The sequence below is a fragment of the Miscanthus floridulus genome, chromosome 2, assembly GCF_019320115.1.
Source record: "Miscanthus floridulus cultivar M001 chromosome 2, ASM1932011v1, whole genome shotgun sequence".
NCBI classification, from domain to species: Eukaryota; Viridiplantae; Streptophyta; class Magnoliopsida; order Poales; family Poaceae; genus Miscanthus; species Miscanthus floridulus.
Genome location: NC_089581.1, coordinates 21,897,859 through 21,915,023, shown reverse-complemented (window position 1 = coordinate 21,915,023; position 17,165 = coordinate 21,897,859). Strand labels below are relative to the sequence as shown.

Below are 17,165 nucleotides of genomic sequence, written 5' to 3'. Positions count from 1 at the left end.
ATATTGATGTGCTTCATTTACCTCAAGGTACTGCTCACGGGTCAGCTGCATCTCTCTTGCGTCTTTCTTGGTTTTCCTCTCTCCAAGCTTCGACCCGTAGTAGGTTACGATGGCCTAGATGCGCGCCTCGTGATGCATGTCGGTGATGAGTTTTTTCCAGGCTTTGGTAGTCGCCTGCTCCGCCCTGGCCTCAAATCCCTCCTCGCATCTGTAATAAGTCTGCATACAAAAGCGATGTATCGATTCATTATTTCAAGAAAAGTCCAATGAATGCAACGTATTGAGCAATGTTGTGTAAGGGAGACTTCCCAAAACTCTGCCTTCACCCGCGCCGCCTTGTTGGGGTACTCCGCATCGGAGGCGACGACATAGTGGTCAAACGAGTAGGCCGGCTCCATCTTCGATGCGTACGTGACAATGCCAGGGAAGTGCTGCCTGCACAGAAGACCCAGGATGCCGTTGACTAGCCGTGCGCTACCACCCGACACAACCACCCAGTTCCTACACAAGTAATTAAGAAAAATTATTAGTTTTTTTCATCATATCATATGAAGTAGTGGTGATAACATATACAGTTACTTACTTTTGTCCTTCGGGGCGAATCACTGGGCATTGGTGAGGAAGCGGAACCTGTGGGAGGATCACGAGACCTCGCAAGTAGACACTCGAAGAGGAGTTGGAGGAAGCGGAACCCGTGCCTGCCGCCTCCCCCCTCCTCCTCTACCTCCTCCTCCTCCTCCTCCTCCTCCTCCTCCTCCTCCTCCTCCTCCTCCTCCGTCTGCCAAACCAACTCCTCGCCTGACTCGTCCACGGGCGCCACCTCCTCCTGCGGCTGGCGGTCCTCCTCACGTGGCGTGGGAGGAGACGGCCCCCTCCTGCGGCTAGCGGTCCTCCTCCTCTTGTTCGATCCCTCTGCCGCCCCCTCCGCCCCCTCCTGCGATCGACGTGGTCTTTGGTAAATCGAGTTCACAGACCTATGACGGTCGCCCACCATCTTTGTTCAATCACCTGCAATAAAAAAGAAAAACAAGACATAATTAGAAATAGGTGCAAAAATAAACAAAACATAATTACAAAAAACATAGTATTACATGTATTAGAAATATATGCAAAAATGAACAAAACATAATTACAAAAAACATAATATTACATGTATTAGAAATAATCTTCATGATTGAAATTAGCTAGATCATAGGTCTCGTCATCACTATCAACATTGTCCAACTCATCAACACTATCCGAAGGAGGAATGTTGTCTTTATTGTCATTGCCGAAATGTAATCGCTCAAGCATTTGTATGTCCTTCAGATTTCGCACCTCGTCTCCAGCATCCTCGTCATCATCCCTTTCATTATCTACTTCCATTCCTATCTCTTCGATTAAGTCTATGTCAAACCTCCCTTGTAGCCCCTCTTCTTGATAGAACTCTCCATCATATGTGTTTGGGTTAAAGTTGTAATCTTCATCGTTTGGGACAGGTAGTTTACCGTGTGGCGATACCTTGTGCACAATAGACCAACCCTTAAGATGCTCGACGTCTTTGCACGCGTATGACGTATAATAAACCTGGACGGCCTGTTGAGCCACAATGTAGACATCTTTTCCTAGATAGACGGAATCCTGTCGAATCTCGACTAGCCCAAGCTTAGGGGTCCGTCTCGTTACACCAGGATGAAACCAGTGGCATTTGAATATGACAGGAGTAAGAGGTTTGGAACCATAAAATGATAGTTCGTAGATTTCTTCAATTCTTCCATAATAGTCAAGTCCATCAGTGCCGGGCGTAACAACACCGCTGTTTGTGGTTTGTCGATTGGGCCGACTCTGCTCGTAGCTTGCTGTGTGAAAACGATATCCATTCACGTCATAACCGGTAAATGACTTGACCCTAACGGCACAGCCATTTGCAACCTGTCTTAACTCATCACTTATAGGCGCATTAGTTTGGGCTTTCTGTTTGAACCAACAAATGAAATCGGGGCTCCCTGGTCCCGCACCCCGTGAAAGAAGGGTATCATTTTCTTGCGGGGTAGGTTGCCTTGATCCATGCCAGGATTGACGAAGAAATTCCCTGTACCAACGAGAAACAAGGGGGTTGGACGACGAAACAAGAACATACAGCGAAATAAAACAAGTTCGTTTAGAACTTACCGAATGAACGGTTGCACCTCGACAAGGTTGGTCAACACATATAGCATGATACTGCGCCACTCTTCATTTTTCAATTGCTTAGTGGTCGATGCACTTGCGCTTCCAAGTTGCCCTTGGAAAAGGCTGAGGTTCGATTCATTTTCGCCAGCATTGTAACGAGGGGGTGGATTATGAACGTTAGGAAGTTTCTCAGTGTAGTATTTCTCTATGAAGTTTGACACCTCCTCTAGAATGTATGCCTCTGCAATGGAAGCCTCAATTCTGGCTTTATTTCTACATTTTTTGCGAAGAGTCTTCAGACATCTCTCGATTGGATAGCACCAACGGTTCTGCACGGACCCCTCCATCCGTGCCTCATACGGGAGGTGCACAGTCAAATGCTGCATCGACAAGAAGCAGGCGGGTGGAAAGATCTTCTCTAACTTACAGAGCAACACGGGTGCCGCTTTTTCCAAGTCATCAATGACGGTCCGAGAGAGCTCCTTGGCACAAAGCTGGCGGAATAAGTAGCTCAACTCTGCCAGCACTTGCCAGACATGCTCCAGGACATAGCCTCGAACCATCGCCGGAAGAAGCCGCTCAATCCATATGTGGTAGTCATGACTCTTCATCCCGTTGACTCGCAGAGTGCCTAAGTTAACTCCCCTCTTTAGATTCGCTGCATACCCATCAGGGAACATTAGCTTCTTGATCCATTTAAGTACTTCCCTCCTTTGGTCCTTTTTCAAGACGAAATCAGCCTTAGGCCTTCTCTAGGTCTTGCCACGACTAGGAGGTTGTATCTCTTGATTTGGTCTATCACACAACGTTGCCAGGTCTACTCTAGCCTTTGGGTTGTCCTTAGACTTTTCAGTGTCCATGAGTGTTGCCCAAAGTGCCTCGGCGACATTCTTTTCAGTGTGCATTATATCAATGTTATATGGTAGAAGAAGGTCATCGAAATAGGGGAGCCTCGTCATGCCCGAGATATGAGTCCACATATGCTGCTCACCATATCCCACAAAACCACCTTCTTCATTGGGCACGAGAGCACCTATCTGAGCATGAACCTCGGCACCATTCATCATCCGCGGTGCAGGGTTTATCACTTTGACGCCTTTCGTAAAGTTCTTGATGTCTTGTCTGAATGGATGGTCAAGAGGTAGGAATTGACGATGTCTATCAAACGATGAATACTTGCCACCCTTCTGCAACCAAATAAACCTCACACCTTCCTTGCATATTGGACATGGGAACTTCCCGTGAACACACCAGGCGTAGAATATCCCATACGCCAGGAAGTCATGCAGGGAGTAGTGGTACCAAACGTGCATTTTGAAGGTTGTCTTTGTAGCTCGATCGTATGTCCATACCCCATCGTCCCAAGCACGGACCAATTCATCAAACACGGGCTCCATGAACACACCCATATTACTCCCCGAGTGTCCAGGAATTATCAACGACAAGAATACGTTATGTCGTTGAAAGGAGACATCGGGGGGAGATTAAGGGGGATAACAAAGACGGGCCAACATGTGTATGGGGCAGCCATCATTCCATAAGGATTGAACCCATCTGTTGCCAACACGACACGTACATTACGAGCCTCATCTGCTTTGTCACGATGTTTGTCATTAAAGCGGATCCAAGCTTCACCATCGGATGGATGTACCATCTTGTCAGGATTGTACCGTTTGCCATTTTTGTGCCATGTCATCTGTTTCGCAGATTCCTCGGTCATGTATAGCTGTTGGATCCTCGGTAGGAACGGAAGGTACCGTAGGATTTTCATGGGGATCGTAAGTTGCCTCTTCTGGCCATCATCAGAGTCTACCTCTAGGTACCTGGAGGATTTACACTTTGGACAGAACTTTGCATGCTCGTGTTCTTTCCTAAATAGGAGGCACCCTTTCGGACAAGCATGTATCTACTCATATGGCATCTTAAGTGCTCGAAGGAGTTTCTGTGACTCGTACATGCTCTTCGGCAGAATGTGGCCCTCCGGAAGCAAGGTGCCAATCACGGCCAACATCTTATCGAAGCCAGGTCGACTTAAGTTTAACTCGGACTTCAACCCCATTAAGCGTCCAATGGCATCCAGTTGAGACACTGTTGACCGATCGTGAAGGGGTTTCTGTGCCGAGTCCATCATATCGTAGAACGCCTGTGCGGCTGCTTCCATCTCCTCTTTCTCACGTCCCTCATCGAACTGTCCTTGGCGAAAGTCATCTAACATGTCTGCTACCCCGGCATCAGCATCAAAAGCCTCCACCCGTGGTCTCACCACCTCCTCTCTCATACGATGTGCTTCACCATGGTGGACCCACCGAGTGTAGTCCGGCGTAAATCCATTCTTCACAAGATGTTTACCCATTTCCACCTTGTTGACCCTTCTCCTGTTTCCACATTTGTTGCAGGGACACAAAACTAGGCAATGTCCTTTAGCAGCGTTGCCAAATGCACTGTTCAAGAAAGCATCGGTCTTGTTCATCCATTCCGTGGTGTAATCACTCTGACTTCTCTAGCCCGTGTACATCCACTGACGGTCATCCATCCTCTAACATATGTATCGGCAAGTAATGTAACCATCAATTGCATCTACATGGTGTTCCTACTGTCTAATAGGTGAGGATAGGTCCTAATCCCACCCGCAGATGCATAGATGAGGTTAGTTTCCATGCTCTACTCCTATCCGAGACAGAATTTTGGCAGCACCTCCCCGCTGTTCTCCAGATACACGTCCTGCCAAAGAAGAGTGTGTATCCGGAGAACAACAGGGAGGTGATGCCGAAACTCTGTCTCGGACTAGAGCAGAACATGGAAACTAACCCATCTACGCATCTGCGGGCTGTCCAAAAAGCGTGGACAATCCGAAATAGATACGGTCATAGATATGCAAAGATCTACATACCTCCAACCGTATCTCTTTCGAACGGGAGACGCCTAACTGAGTTACGCGATCTACGACAATGATACGAAAAGAGGGGTTATACCTAGGGTGGCGACGGAGTCAGGCTAGCGGGGCCGTGGTGGGTCGGTGCAGTGGTGAGACGACGTGGTGCAGGCAGACCGACACGGTGGCGAGAACTCCGACTCAACTCTGACGGGCTCTTCTCTACAAAAATAGAACAAAATACTGTCATTTACAAAAAAATTCGGCAGAACCTCCCCTACACGGTGAGGTTTCCAAAACCTGCAAAAAACAACGGCACGATGGTCGACAAGCACATATGGCTCAACAGAAGCCATGTAGCTTGGATATCAATCCATACAGAAGAATATATCCAAGTAGTACCACTACTTGTACTACTACTTTCACTATTGCTACTACTACTACCATTGGTTCTTCTACTACTACCACTATTGCTACAACTACTACCATTAGTTGTACTACTACCACTACTTCTACTACTACTACCACTAATTCTACTACTAATACTACCACTAGTTGTACTAATACTACCACTAGTACAACTAATACTACTACAACTACCACTACCTCGACAATAATAAGTGAGAAGGCATACCTGACGGGCGACGGGGTAGGGGCGGGCGGCGTCGGGATCGGGCGGAGTCGGGGACGGGGTCGAGCACGGATGGCGTCGGGGCGGGTGGTCCACGGGGCGCGGCCGGGGGTAGGGCAAGGCCGGAAAAAAGGCGCGGCCGGGGCGCAGGGCCGGCCGGGGTCAGGGCGGCACGGCCGGGGGAAGGGCCAGCCGGGGGCACGGCGCTGCCTGGCGCGCGGGCAGCGGGCGGCGTGGCTGGGGGAAGGGCCGGCCGGGGGCACGGCGCGGCTGGCGGCAGGGCGCGACGGCAGCGGGCGGCGCGGCCAGGGGAAGGGCCGGCCGGGGGCACGGCGCGTGGGCGGCCGGGCGCGTGGGCAGCGAGGGCAACGCGGCGCGGGCGGCCGGGCGCGCTGGCGCGCGGGCGCAGGGCGCGCGGGCAGCGCGGCGGCCGGGTGGCGCGGGCGCACGGGCGGCCGGTGGCGGCGCGGGCGAGCGGGGCGGTGTGGGCGCGGCGCGCGGCGCGGAGGCGGGGGCGGGCAGGCGTGGGCGCGGGGTGGCTGACTGTGACTGCCCGGCCGGTCAAAAACCGCTAAGTCCGCGGCTTTGCTGAGTGCCGGATCAGGGAGGCACTCGGCAAAGATTTGTTTTTTTTTTGTTTTTAATTTCTTTGCCGAGTGCCCCAGATCTAGCACTCGGCAAAGAAATTAAAAACAAAAAAACAAATCTTTGTCGAGTGCCTGATGGTTGGCGCTCGGCAAAGAAGGCCGTGACACGACGCCGTTTCACGGGCAGCCTATGCCGAGCGTAGAGATTTTGCCGAGAGTCTGGCACTCGGCAAAGAAGTCCTTTGCCGAGTGCCCGTGTTTGCCGAGTTCTCGGCACTCGGCAAAGAAATCTTTGCCGAGTGCAATTCTTTGCCGAGTGCAGCACTCGGCAAAGAAGGTCTTTGCCGAGTGCCCGATTTTTAACACTCGATAAAGAATTTTGCACTCGGCAAAGTCTCTGTTTCCGGTAGTGATTCCACGAATTGCTTGAGGAACCTCTCAAGGAGCCACCTTGCTCTCCGGAGGCTGTCTGGCAGGCGACTCTTCGCTTAAATCGCTACATCAAAGGAACAGCCAGCATCAACGCTTTCCCCCTTGAATTCAAAGAGACTCTAAGAACTTTGCTTCTACAAAAAATCCATTTGTTGTACCTCAAAGCAATCGTGCTGCTTCCGAGGGATGCCTTGGGCATACGCCATCACCAAGGCCTCCTCAAGGCCGGCTACTGCTTTGGTCCAGCTAATGACCCTGTCACCAACATCATTCTCAATACCATATGGTACGACACTGTATTCCCTCCATCCAAAGAGTTTAAGGTGGACATGATCAGCACCAAAAGTCTTATGCGCGTCGGGTGCCGCTCCCTCAATGGCCTCCTTGCTTTCCTCCACGTCCTCTTCCCTGAACTCTCTGAACATGATGCCATACTGTACCTTCTCCACTCCAATGCTAACCTTAAAGAAGCCATTTTCAGAGCAATGCGTAACCTTGATATGTCGAGCTCTTATGTGGATGCTTACAAGGCTGCAGCCGATGAGGCATGGCATCCTCAGCCAGATGCACTGGCTGAATTTGCGGTGTCAACACGCCCAAGTTTTTTGCCAATTTTCAAGGCATCGCAAATGGTTAGCCGCACAGTCACCTCCAGCGAGGTCAAGCTCATTGCAACATATTTTTCAGAGAAACCATGCCCTGGAAAGTCTGTGGCCTCAGTTCTAGAATTAGTTCCTGGAGCAGCCAAGATTGTCGAAAGACACCAGCAAAAGTTCATGGCTAATCAGTATTTCATCCGCAGAAAGGCGAAAGCTGCATTGAAAAGATATGCAAAAGAAAAGGTTGCTTTCTCATTTTCTTTATCCGTCTCCTATTTTTGTTGTTTTTGCTTATATAGTTAATATTAATGCAAGTCTGTTAGTATCTTCACTGACCTGAATGCCTTGCTGTAGGGAATAGAGTATGAACATGTCATCTGTGGTGCAAATTTTGATGTACCTGAGAATGGCCGGCATGGTTACTTTCGGAATCACAATGGATTTCTAATACACTCATGTCAATTTTCTGGCAAGACCAAAGTGTTCACAGCCTGATAACACGGCTCCAAATCTTTTTTTTTCTTGAGTGCAGCAATGTTTAAGAAGACCGAGATAGCCTATTTCCATGCCACACAGAACTAGAGTCGCCTACAGATTCTGTTATGATCTCACACTTGCACTACTATTGAATATGCATGAGTGAACATTTCCTCAAGTTTTATAAGGTGCCATCAACATAACTACTTCGAAGTGCAAATCATTGTTTGTCTACACACCTTGACATCATTAGCTTCAAGAACCACTTAGTGGTTTGTAGTACGTTCCCTAGCTCCTATAATACCCCACAAAATTTAAAATGAAAAATAACCTTTCATTCTTGATGAACTTGGTGCTCTAGGCATTACTGAAGAACCCTCTTAGTTGTTGGTTTGCAGCTTCAACACCAGCTACCCATAATCCTTAGACAGCTTGTGTGTAGCCAAAGTTGTTTTTACAAAGGCTAGTATTGACTGTGTATGTGGCTGCTCTATCTTGAAGCTTTGGGGCTCATGATTGATGCCTTGCATTTCCATGCAAATGTGAGAAGTTCTATTGTTCTAGCATTGATCATGCCCATTAGCTTTGCTCCTTAGTTATCTTTTGCAGCAGGAGCAAGGCGGGTTATCCATGAACCAGCAAATAGGCTTAACTTTTTACGGATTATTATGGGTAACCTGCAAAATTAAGCCTATTTGCGGGTTCGTGGACAATCCGCCTTTCATCTCTTTGCTTGTGAATTCTTGAGAGCATAGGTTTCAGTGTATCTTATGTGAGCCAATAATCGAATTTTTTTGTATGTGTATTTAGTAGCACCAACTTATGTATTTGGTGTTGGTCATGGGTGACTTTTGAGGTAAGCAGAAAAATGTCATGTAATCCTTGTCCTCACAAGCCTGCTTACCCCAAGAGTAATTGACCACAAAAGAATGTGGCCTGTCATGCATGTGTGTAGTCCTTGTTCATTTGACTTTGCTCTGGGCTTGAACAACTTAGTTAGGGAGGAAGAGGAAGCACGTGAAGAGCTTTTCATATGAGGCACTGGAATATAATCATGTGTCCCTAACATGTCCTACGATTCAGAGCTGTCCTCAGAAACCGCACAGGACTTTTGCAAGATCGACACATTTATCTTGTTTTCCAATGCTAAATTACGGTCTTATTTAGTAGGCTATTATGTAAGAGTTAATCAGTGATGATGAAATCTACTAACTTTGGTGTTTAGAAGAGTTTATTTGAAGTTATATGTTTATGTGTGAAAGGATCAAGATGCCCAAGAGGAGGGGGGTGAATTAGGCTAATTCTAAATTTCTTTACAATAATTAAGTCCTACGGTTAGCCCAATTAACTCATTGTGCCTAGAAAGTGTTTTTATTGATCTACCGCACAAAAGTTTAGCAACCTATGTTCCAATCCTACTCTAGCATGGCAATTCTATGAATGTAAATGATAAGAATTGAATTGCTCAAAGTAAATGCTCAAAATAAAGAGAGAAGGAGGAACGCAACAATATTTTTTGCCAAGGTATCAGAGAGTCGCCACTCCCCACTAGTCCTTGTTGGAGCACCCGCGTAAGGGTGTAGCTCCCCCTTGATCCGTGCAAGGATCAAGTGCTCTCTACGGGTTGATTCTTTGACACTCCATCATGGTGAATCACCCACAACCGCTTACAACTTGAGTTGGGTCATCCACAAGCTCCGCCGGATGATCACCAAGCTTTCAATCACCACCAAACCATCTAGGTGATGGCGATCACCAAAAGTAACAAGCACGAACTCTCACTTGACCACGACAAACCTAATGAGAAGGGTGGATGCACACTTTGCTACTCTTGCTTTCACTAATGAGGGCTCTCTTTGGGATTCTCAAATCTCAATCACCTCACTAGGACCTTGCTCTTCTTGGCACTCTGATGAGGACATGACACCCATGCATATGACCATGTTTGGCACATGGTATGGAGGGGTAGGAAGCCAGCAAGGGTATCCAAGTCAAGAAGGAGGTCCGAGGCTAATTCGGTTCGAGTCCCCGAGGTGGAGGCCCAAAACAACTCAAGTTCGAGTCTGTCTCGGTCTCCAGAACCAGTCTACCTTAAACTGGTCACCCAGGACGCATCCGGACTCTATTTTCGATGATCCACATATGGTTAGAAAGCCAATTTGATAAGAAAGTCAATCCAAGTGGTTTCACGTCAAAAGACCTTCGGAATCAACGGGAATCGTCGAAACAAGTCAGCATCCAGAATCTGCCAGGGTGCTGCGACACCGTCTTTTGGTCCGTTGGACCGTGTATCGTGTTTGGGCCCATTAGGGGGCGCGTCTAGGGGGGTGATGCCCAAGACTCTATAAATAGCAGCCGTCGCTGTCCTTAGAGTTTGGGTTTTGTTTAGTTCTTGATTTTCTTGTGAAACAGACATCGTTTTGCTGCAACTGTGCCGCCAAGGCTGCTTGCTGTGAACCAGGGCCTCAGTTCTTGATCTTATTCACCTGTGGCGATTAGTCCTTTCAAATAAAGACTTGAACTCCTTCTCGTTATCATAAGCTTTATATTTATTTGCAATTTCAGATTGCGTTCATCCCGTTCTTGCTTGTGTTCTCGATTTACTTACAGGAAAGCCTTCTCGGCGAGGTCAATCGCGTTCACGTGGTTGATAACCAACAGAGCAGTGGTGTAACAGTTGCAGGGGTCCGAATCAATCTTGGTTCGAAGCCTAGATCATGAATGTCGAGTCTCCACCAATCGACGCTATCATACCTTTCGGAAGATCAGGCCTAGTCTACATCACACTCTCAAAGGTGTTTCTCAGCTATTGGAATGAGCAAAAGTATCCCCTCACATGAATGGAGGAAGTATTTATAACCTTGGTTGAAAAATGAACCGTTATGTGCCTCTACGGGGTGATCGGATGCTCCGGTCATGTTGACCAGACGCTCCGGTCAGTTCTCCTCGAACTCTAGTGTTTAAGTTGTGATCGGACGCTAGACAGCGTCCGGTCATGATTTTTTCCCTCTCTGGAACCTTACTGGAGTCGACTGGACACTGAGACCCAGTGTCCGGTCACTCATCTCTCAGCGTCTGGTCGCACCAGACGAAATCACCTTGATCAAATGAACTGATCGGACTCTACACCAGCATCCGGTCACTCTGAAACCAGCATCTGGTCAGTATTTGACCCTCCATTCACTTTCAACTCTCGATCATACATGAATGAAGTTTGCTCCAATAGATCTAAGGGCTTTTTAGGAGCTACCTAGTGCTAGATTTAGCAAGTATGCACCACACCTAACTCACTAGACTCACCTAGGTCAAGCTATCCGTTCATACCCCCCTTAATAGTACGGCCAAAGGAAAAACAAAGTCCTAAACTACTCTATGTGTCTCCAACACCAAACAACACTTAGAACTAGTCCATCCTTTGAAAACCGAAACTATTTCCATCGTAGGAGCATGACCACCATGATAGCCCAATCGATCTCCATTACAGTGACCTAACTTAATTGCCTCTATAAAACACACGCTAGTCATAGTAATCACGTATTATCATTAATCACCAAAACCCAACTAGGGGCCTAGATGCTTTCAATCTTCTCCTTTTTGGTGATTGATGACAATACCACCTTGAGTATGTGAAAGAGATGAGGTTTTTTAGCATGCTTGGTTCATATAAGCTTTTGATAATAAGAACAAAAGTGTTAGGCAAACTTATATGACCCAAGCCAACATGATGTACTCAAAAGATATGAAATAAGCAAGAGTACAAGTGATAAAGCTCATTTGCATCGGAGTAAAACGCGGAAGCAAAGCAAATGAGCATAACACAAGTGATATGACATATAAATAATTCAAAGTAGAGAGCACACATATCACATATCACATAAATATCACGATCACATTAATATCACGATTACGATCACACTTAAGTAGTTCAATGCAAATAGTAAACGTGAATGCATAATGTGTCACACATAAAACTCCAAATGTAATAGATAAGCTATAAGCTAATGTATCACACATAAAACTCCAAATGTAACAGATAAGCTATAAGCTAATAGATAGACTCCCCTAAATGTATCGCTCCCCCTAAGGCTAATATACTCGATCCCTCTCCCCCTTTGGTGTCAAACACCAAAACCTAAGGGTCGATCGGCAGAGCTGCAATGAATGAGTCAAGCGCTGAGGTGCGAGGAGCGAGCTGGAACTGTGTGCCATCATCATCTGATCCTAAGCTCTAAGCAGTCTGACCCTCTATAGCTGGAAGCGATACTGAAGCGGTCTAGGTTGGATCTATAACTGGCACTGCCTGCTCTAATGATGCAACCGACGAAGGGAGCGTCTCTATAGTCCCAGTAATAGGCTATCCTATCAACTCACTGAATGAAGCACCAAGGCTCCTAGAAACTAGGGTGAGCACTGATGAACTCTGAGGCGGAGTAAAGCCCATATGAAGAGGAGTGAACTGTGGGCCTGGCACTGGCGAAGCAAACCACTAGGACACCTGCTCTGTAGGTGAAGGAAACTATGGAGCTGGTTGTCCCTGACTCTGAAGCCCACTGGGCTATACAACTAGAGTCATAGAAGTGGTGGTAGGCTGACCAAGCTGGGGTGAAGGCTATGGTGGTGGAGCCCTAATGGCTATCACAACATGCTGCATAAACCCAAGTGGCTATTGCTGCATGAGAAGCTGCTGCTACTGTATGGCCTACTGCTGCTGCTGCTGCTAGATCGCCTGCTACTATCGCTGGAACTCATCCTACCGAGTCTGAAACTATGCAAATATAGCAGCGGTCTCCTAAGCCTAGCGAACCTGATCCTACCTCATCCGCTCAAGTATGGCAAGTAGAGCGGGGTCTGTCTGCGGTGTAGGTGGAGCTAAACTAAAGCTACCGACCTCATGGTCATGTCGTCGTGGAGGTATCTAAGGGATATCGCGGTAGTCATCATCTGAGCTGTCACTGGGGTCACTCTCGACCATCCCCTCTTGCTGAGCATCTAATTGCTCCTCCTCTGTAGCTGCTATGCCCTTGATGGTCTTATCCTACTGGGCTATAGTCTCTGACACCTCTAGACGACAGTGTGGCTAGCTGGGTGTCCTCACTGCACTATGGCGGATCATCTAAGTCGTGTTGTATGCAGGGAACTCTGTAGTAGCACCACTATACTCTGCCAGCATCTCAGGTGGCCTCATAGTAACTGCCCTATGGATCAAGAATGTAATCCAGTAAGCATATGACAGCTGCCTATGACCCCTGAATCCCTCTACAATAGTATCCTCCATCCCTGATAGAAGGAGATCTCAAATGTCAATCATAGTCTACTGCATCAAAGAGTTTAGAAGCCATAGCTGTATGCGTGTCAAGCCCTCGCGATATCCCATCCTCGGAAGCAGGGTCCTCCTCATAATAGCATCAAGCACTCTAGCAGTAGGAGTGAGATTACTAGGTGTCCTGCTCGACCCCTCGCTGAAAGGCTCTATGAAGCAATGGTGGACTAGATCTGTTGGGGGCACCATACCACCATGAGGGCGTCTAGGAGGCGCTGCCTATCCATAGCAAACCTCATGAAGTCGGACTAGCTACTCCTGAAGCCTAAGAATCTCTCTGACCCTAGAGCTCACCAGCCTATAATCTCTACCTTTGAAAGCAAAGTGAATGAATCTGTGCTGCGGGTCAATCCAGATTGTAGCATAGAAATGATGGATCTAAGATGGAACATATAAGTCTGTCTGTCCAAGTAAATCTATCAGCCCTGGCAGGTAAGCTAGGTAAGGGCGAATATGCTTTGCAGCTGCTGCTATAATAGACTCAATGTTACACACCCTCTGAGATCTGAATATTGCCCCACTGTTAAGATATGCATTATAAAATCTTCCTACAGTGGTGTGTAGAAGCCCTCTGAAGCTCAGTCATCCCTCCTTGGTGGGAACCACTGCTCAAAGTCCACAAATCTGAGCTACTGCACCTGCTTGGCCATGGCGGCTCTCAAATTCAAGTGAGTCACTAGAGGCGGACACTGTGGTCTAGGCGGTGGACAAGAACCCCTCCGCTGTGTCTCTGACCTCGGTGTGACTAGAACACGGGTATGGCCAGAGCGGCGAAGCTATGGCTAAGGTGCCTGCTCTGTCTCCTCGGCCTGCTCTCCCTCCTGAGTCTGCTCTGCTGACTGTGGCTGCTGCTGTGACTCCCCCTAAGGTTGACTCTCATCAATAGCCACATGCCATCCTCCAACCATGATAGTCCTAGCTAGACCACCATGATGGCGCTCAACCTGCTCAAGTGCAGCCCTCATAGATGGAGAAAGCTGATCTACAATAACAACACCACTCTGAGTACCTCCTCTCTCTACGTGCTCTACGGCCTCTACAACTGCGGCTGCTCTCGTTGTATCTACATCTAGGTACTTGCGCTTCTTTGTCGCTAGCTTCTTTGTCACCTTGCCTTTTGTATCTATAGGCAGGCAAGGCGGGGGCCTTGGATCCTCATCACCGGGACCTCCTCTGACATTCTTAACACGAGCTATCTGATGAAGCTGAAAAGCATGACTACCGCTGACAAAGATCAACTACCAACTATCACTTTCGAGGCTTGGCCTTGATTCATACTCGCGAGCTAGGCCCTAAGTTGACTGTCAACTGTCACTGAGACCTCAGAAATACCGACTCGTTGCATGTTAGAATAGATTAGATTTATAAATAATTACAACATATCTAGAGATACGAAACCCTAAGAAGCAAGCAATTAGGTATGAAATTAGAATTAAGGGCTTGCTACCCGATGAACCAGCGATCCAAAAAGAAGGGGAACGACAATTGGGGAACCACCGAGAGACACTATGAACCTAGGGTTGGGATTCTGGTGAGGCAGTGAGCACTGGATTGGCGAAGTAGGCGCAAGAGGAGGCTCTGGTGGCGCTGTTGAGCTATGGGTGACTGGTGCTATGGCGCGGCTCCGGTGAAGGCACGACAGCAGTGCTGAAGCAGAGCACGAGCACGGCAGTGGCGCTAGCGCAGGGCACGTCGGCGGCGCTGGCGTAGGGCACGGTGGTGGCGCTGGCGCAGGGCTCAGTGACGACGCTGGCGCAGGGCACGGCGACGCGAAGAAGGCACGGGCATGGATGTCATGGGCTAGAGGCGGCGCTGAAGCAGTTGTGCCTAGGCACGGCGGCGAGGGCATGGGAGCAGGGCGGCACGACACGGGAGCTGGGTGACACGGTGAGCTAGGTGGCACGACGAGCTTGCTGCGTGGCTAGGGCTTTGTGTGGCGTGGTGGCTGGGGGAAACGGCGATGCAAATTGGGTTATAAGGGGTTCCCCAATGAGACAGAAAAGGAAACAGAGAAGAAGTCCTGAACCCGCATGATTTCTACTAACCGGACGCTCCAGTAGCAACGACCGAACGCTGCCACCTAGAGTCCAGTCGATTCTAGAGAGGTCCAAAACCCCTAGAATCACGATCGAACCATCTGGTGAACCTTGACCGGACGCAGCCAGAGTCTGGTCCACACTGCCTTGAATGCCTTCGCTTGATCGAACGCTGAACCACCATCTGACTGGACGCTAAACAGCAGAGTCCGGTCACTCCATCGCAGCAGGTTTACCTCCTATGAACTGACCGGACGCTGGACTTCAGAGTCCGGAGCAGCGTCCGGTCACTCTTTTTCTAGCAAATCTTCAAAGACCATCGTGCTGCCTGTTCCCAATCAAGTTCTAACTTTAATAAGATCCAAATAAACACCAATTGGGACTGATGTGAGTGACCTCTCTCAATCCCTCAAAATTTTCAAAATATTTTGCCTTAGGCTATAATTCTTTTTAAGAAAATAGGCAATAAGAGGGCAATTGAAGATAAACGACAAAGCAACATTCATGCATATGCAATGCAATACTTGAAAGTAAATCTAGTTGCTTGTCAAGTTTGATCCAAGGTTAAGCTTCTTCACATGCTTTACGGTGGTTATCTTAACCATGTTAGATAAGCCCTAAGTGCATTACCATAAAGTAAACATGTTGTATATTATAATGCATTGCAAGGGACAACACAAGCTCATTTTTAGTGAAGTTACTAAAATCAAGAACATTGAGCTCATTCCGTAATCGACAAAAAGTCACCTCATCTAGTGGTTTAGTGAAGATATCCGCCAATTGATCCTCGTTCCTTACACCTTCTAATGAAATATCATTCTTTGCAACATGGTCTCTAAGAAAGTAATGACGGATATCTATGTACTTGGTGCGAGAGTGTTGAACTAAATTATTTGCAAGTTTTACCGCACTTTCATTATCGCACAAAAGAGATACTTTTTTTCTAGAACTACTCCATAATCTAGCAAAGTTTGTTTCATATAAAGTATTTGTGCACAACAAGCACTCGCGGCAATGTATTCCGCTTCAGCGGTGGACAAAGCCACACTATTTTGCTTCTTGGAGGACCAAGACTGTAACACCCCTGGTGTTTTAAATACTAAAACCTGCCATGTCATCATATGCATTGCAAATCATTTGGTCTTAGTAAAAAATTTTATATGTATACACTAAAACAAGTTTACCTTTATGTTGTATGTATTGATTTGCATGATTTGAATCAAGTTTGAAATCTTGGTTTTATTTTGAATTTCTGAAAAACCCTAATTTCAGCGTTTAAGTTTACCCTAAAAACCCCATTTCAAAATCTAAGCAAATTTTGGGGTTGAGCCTAAAAGCAAAAAGTGTAGAGCTTGTCTAGATGTACAAAGTTGGTTTTTGGAGTTTTCAAAGTTGTTTTATAAAATTTGAAGTAATTTGAAAAGGCGTAAATTCTTGAAATGTCCCCTTTTTGAATTCAAACTTGCATTTCAAAATGTAGACCGAATTTGGGTATGGTTATAAAAGCAAAGTTGTAGAACTTTGAATTTGGAACAACTTTTATTTTTGGAGATTTTTGTGTTGCCATATAAATTTGGGAGTATTTTGGGTTTCAAATCGAGTGGCAATTTTGTAATTTCGGTGAACAGTAACCGCGGAAGCCACCTCGCCGACGGCGAGCTTCTACTGCGTTCTGGTCATCGCCGTGGCCACCTTCGGCTCCGCGCTGGCACGGAGAAGGCCCCTACGTGGCTTCTCTTTGCTTCCTGGTCGCGTTTTAAGCCCCGACACAGTCGCTGTTCTCTTCTTTCTCCTCCTCTGTTTTTCTAGTCGCCACCGTCGCAGCTCCGTCATGCTTGCGCCGTCGTCATAGTGCCTTTACCGTCTTGGCAAAGCCTGTCCCAGCTCCGCCTACTCCTTGTGAACCCAGTTCACCGAGCCTTGGTGCTTAATTTTGCCAAGGAACGCCGCTCGCTGCCTTTCTTCCTTGCGGCCGGCAGCATCGCCGTCGCGTGTGCTTCACCGTGGCCGTCGCTCTACGGTGAGCCGCTGCTCTTGCTAAGTGTTGATCTAGCTTCACC

At 47.6% G+C, this 17,165-nt stretch overlaps 1 protein-coding gene and 1 pseudogene across 1 annotated transcript; both read left to right on the top strand.

The window, feature by feature from the left end:
* Nucleotides 1-5,726: 5,726 nt before the first annotated feature.
* On the top strand, nucleotides 5,727-6,197 carry LOC136536203 (glycine-rich cell wall structural protein 1.0-like). Its single transcript, XM_066528572.1, has one exon. The coding sequence runs from the start codon at nucleotides 5,727-5,729 to the stop codon at nucleotides 6,195-6,197; it is 471 nt and encodes a 156-aa protein (XP_066384669.1).
* A 662-nt stretch (nucleotides 6,198-6,859) lies between these two features.
* On the top strand, nucleotides 6,860-8,786 carry LOC136536202 (uncharacterized; annotated as a pseudogene).
* The last annotated feature ends 8,379 nt before the right edge of the window (nucleotides 8,787-17,165 follow it).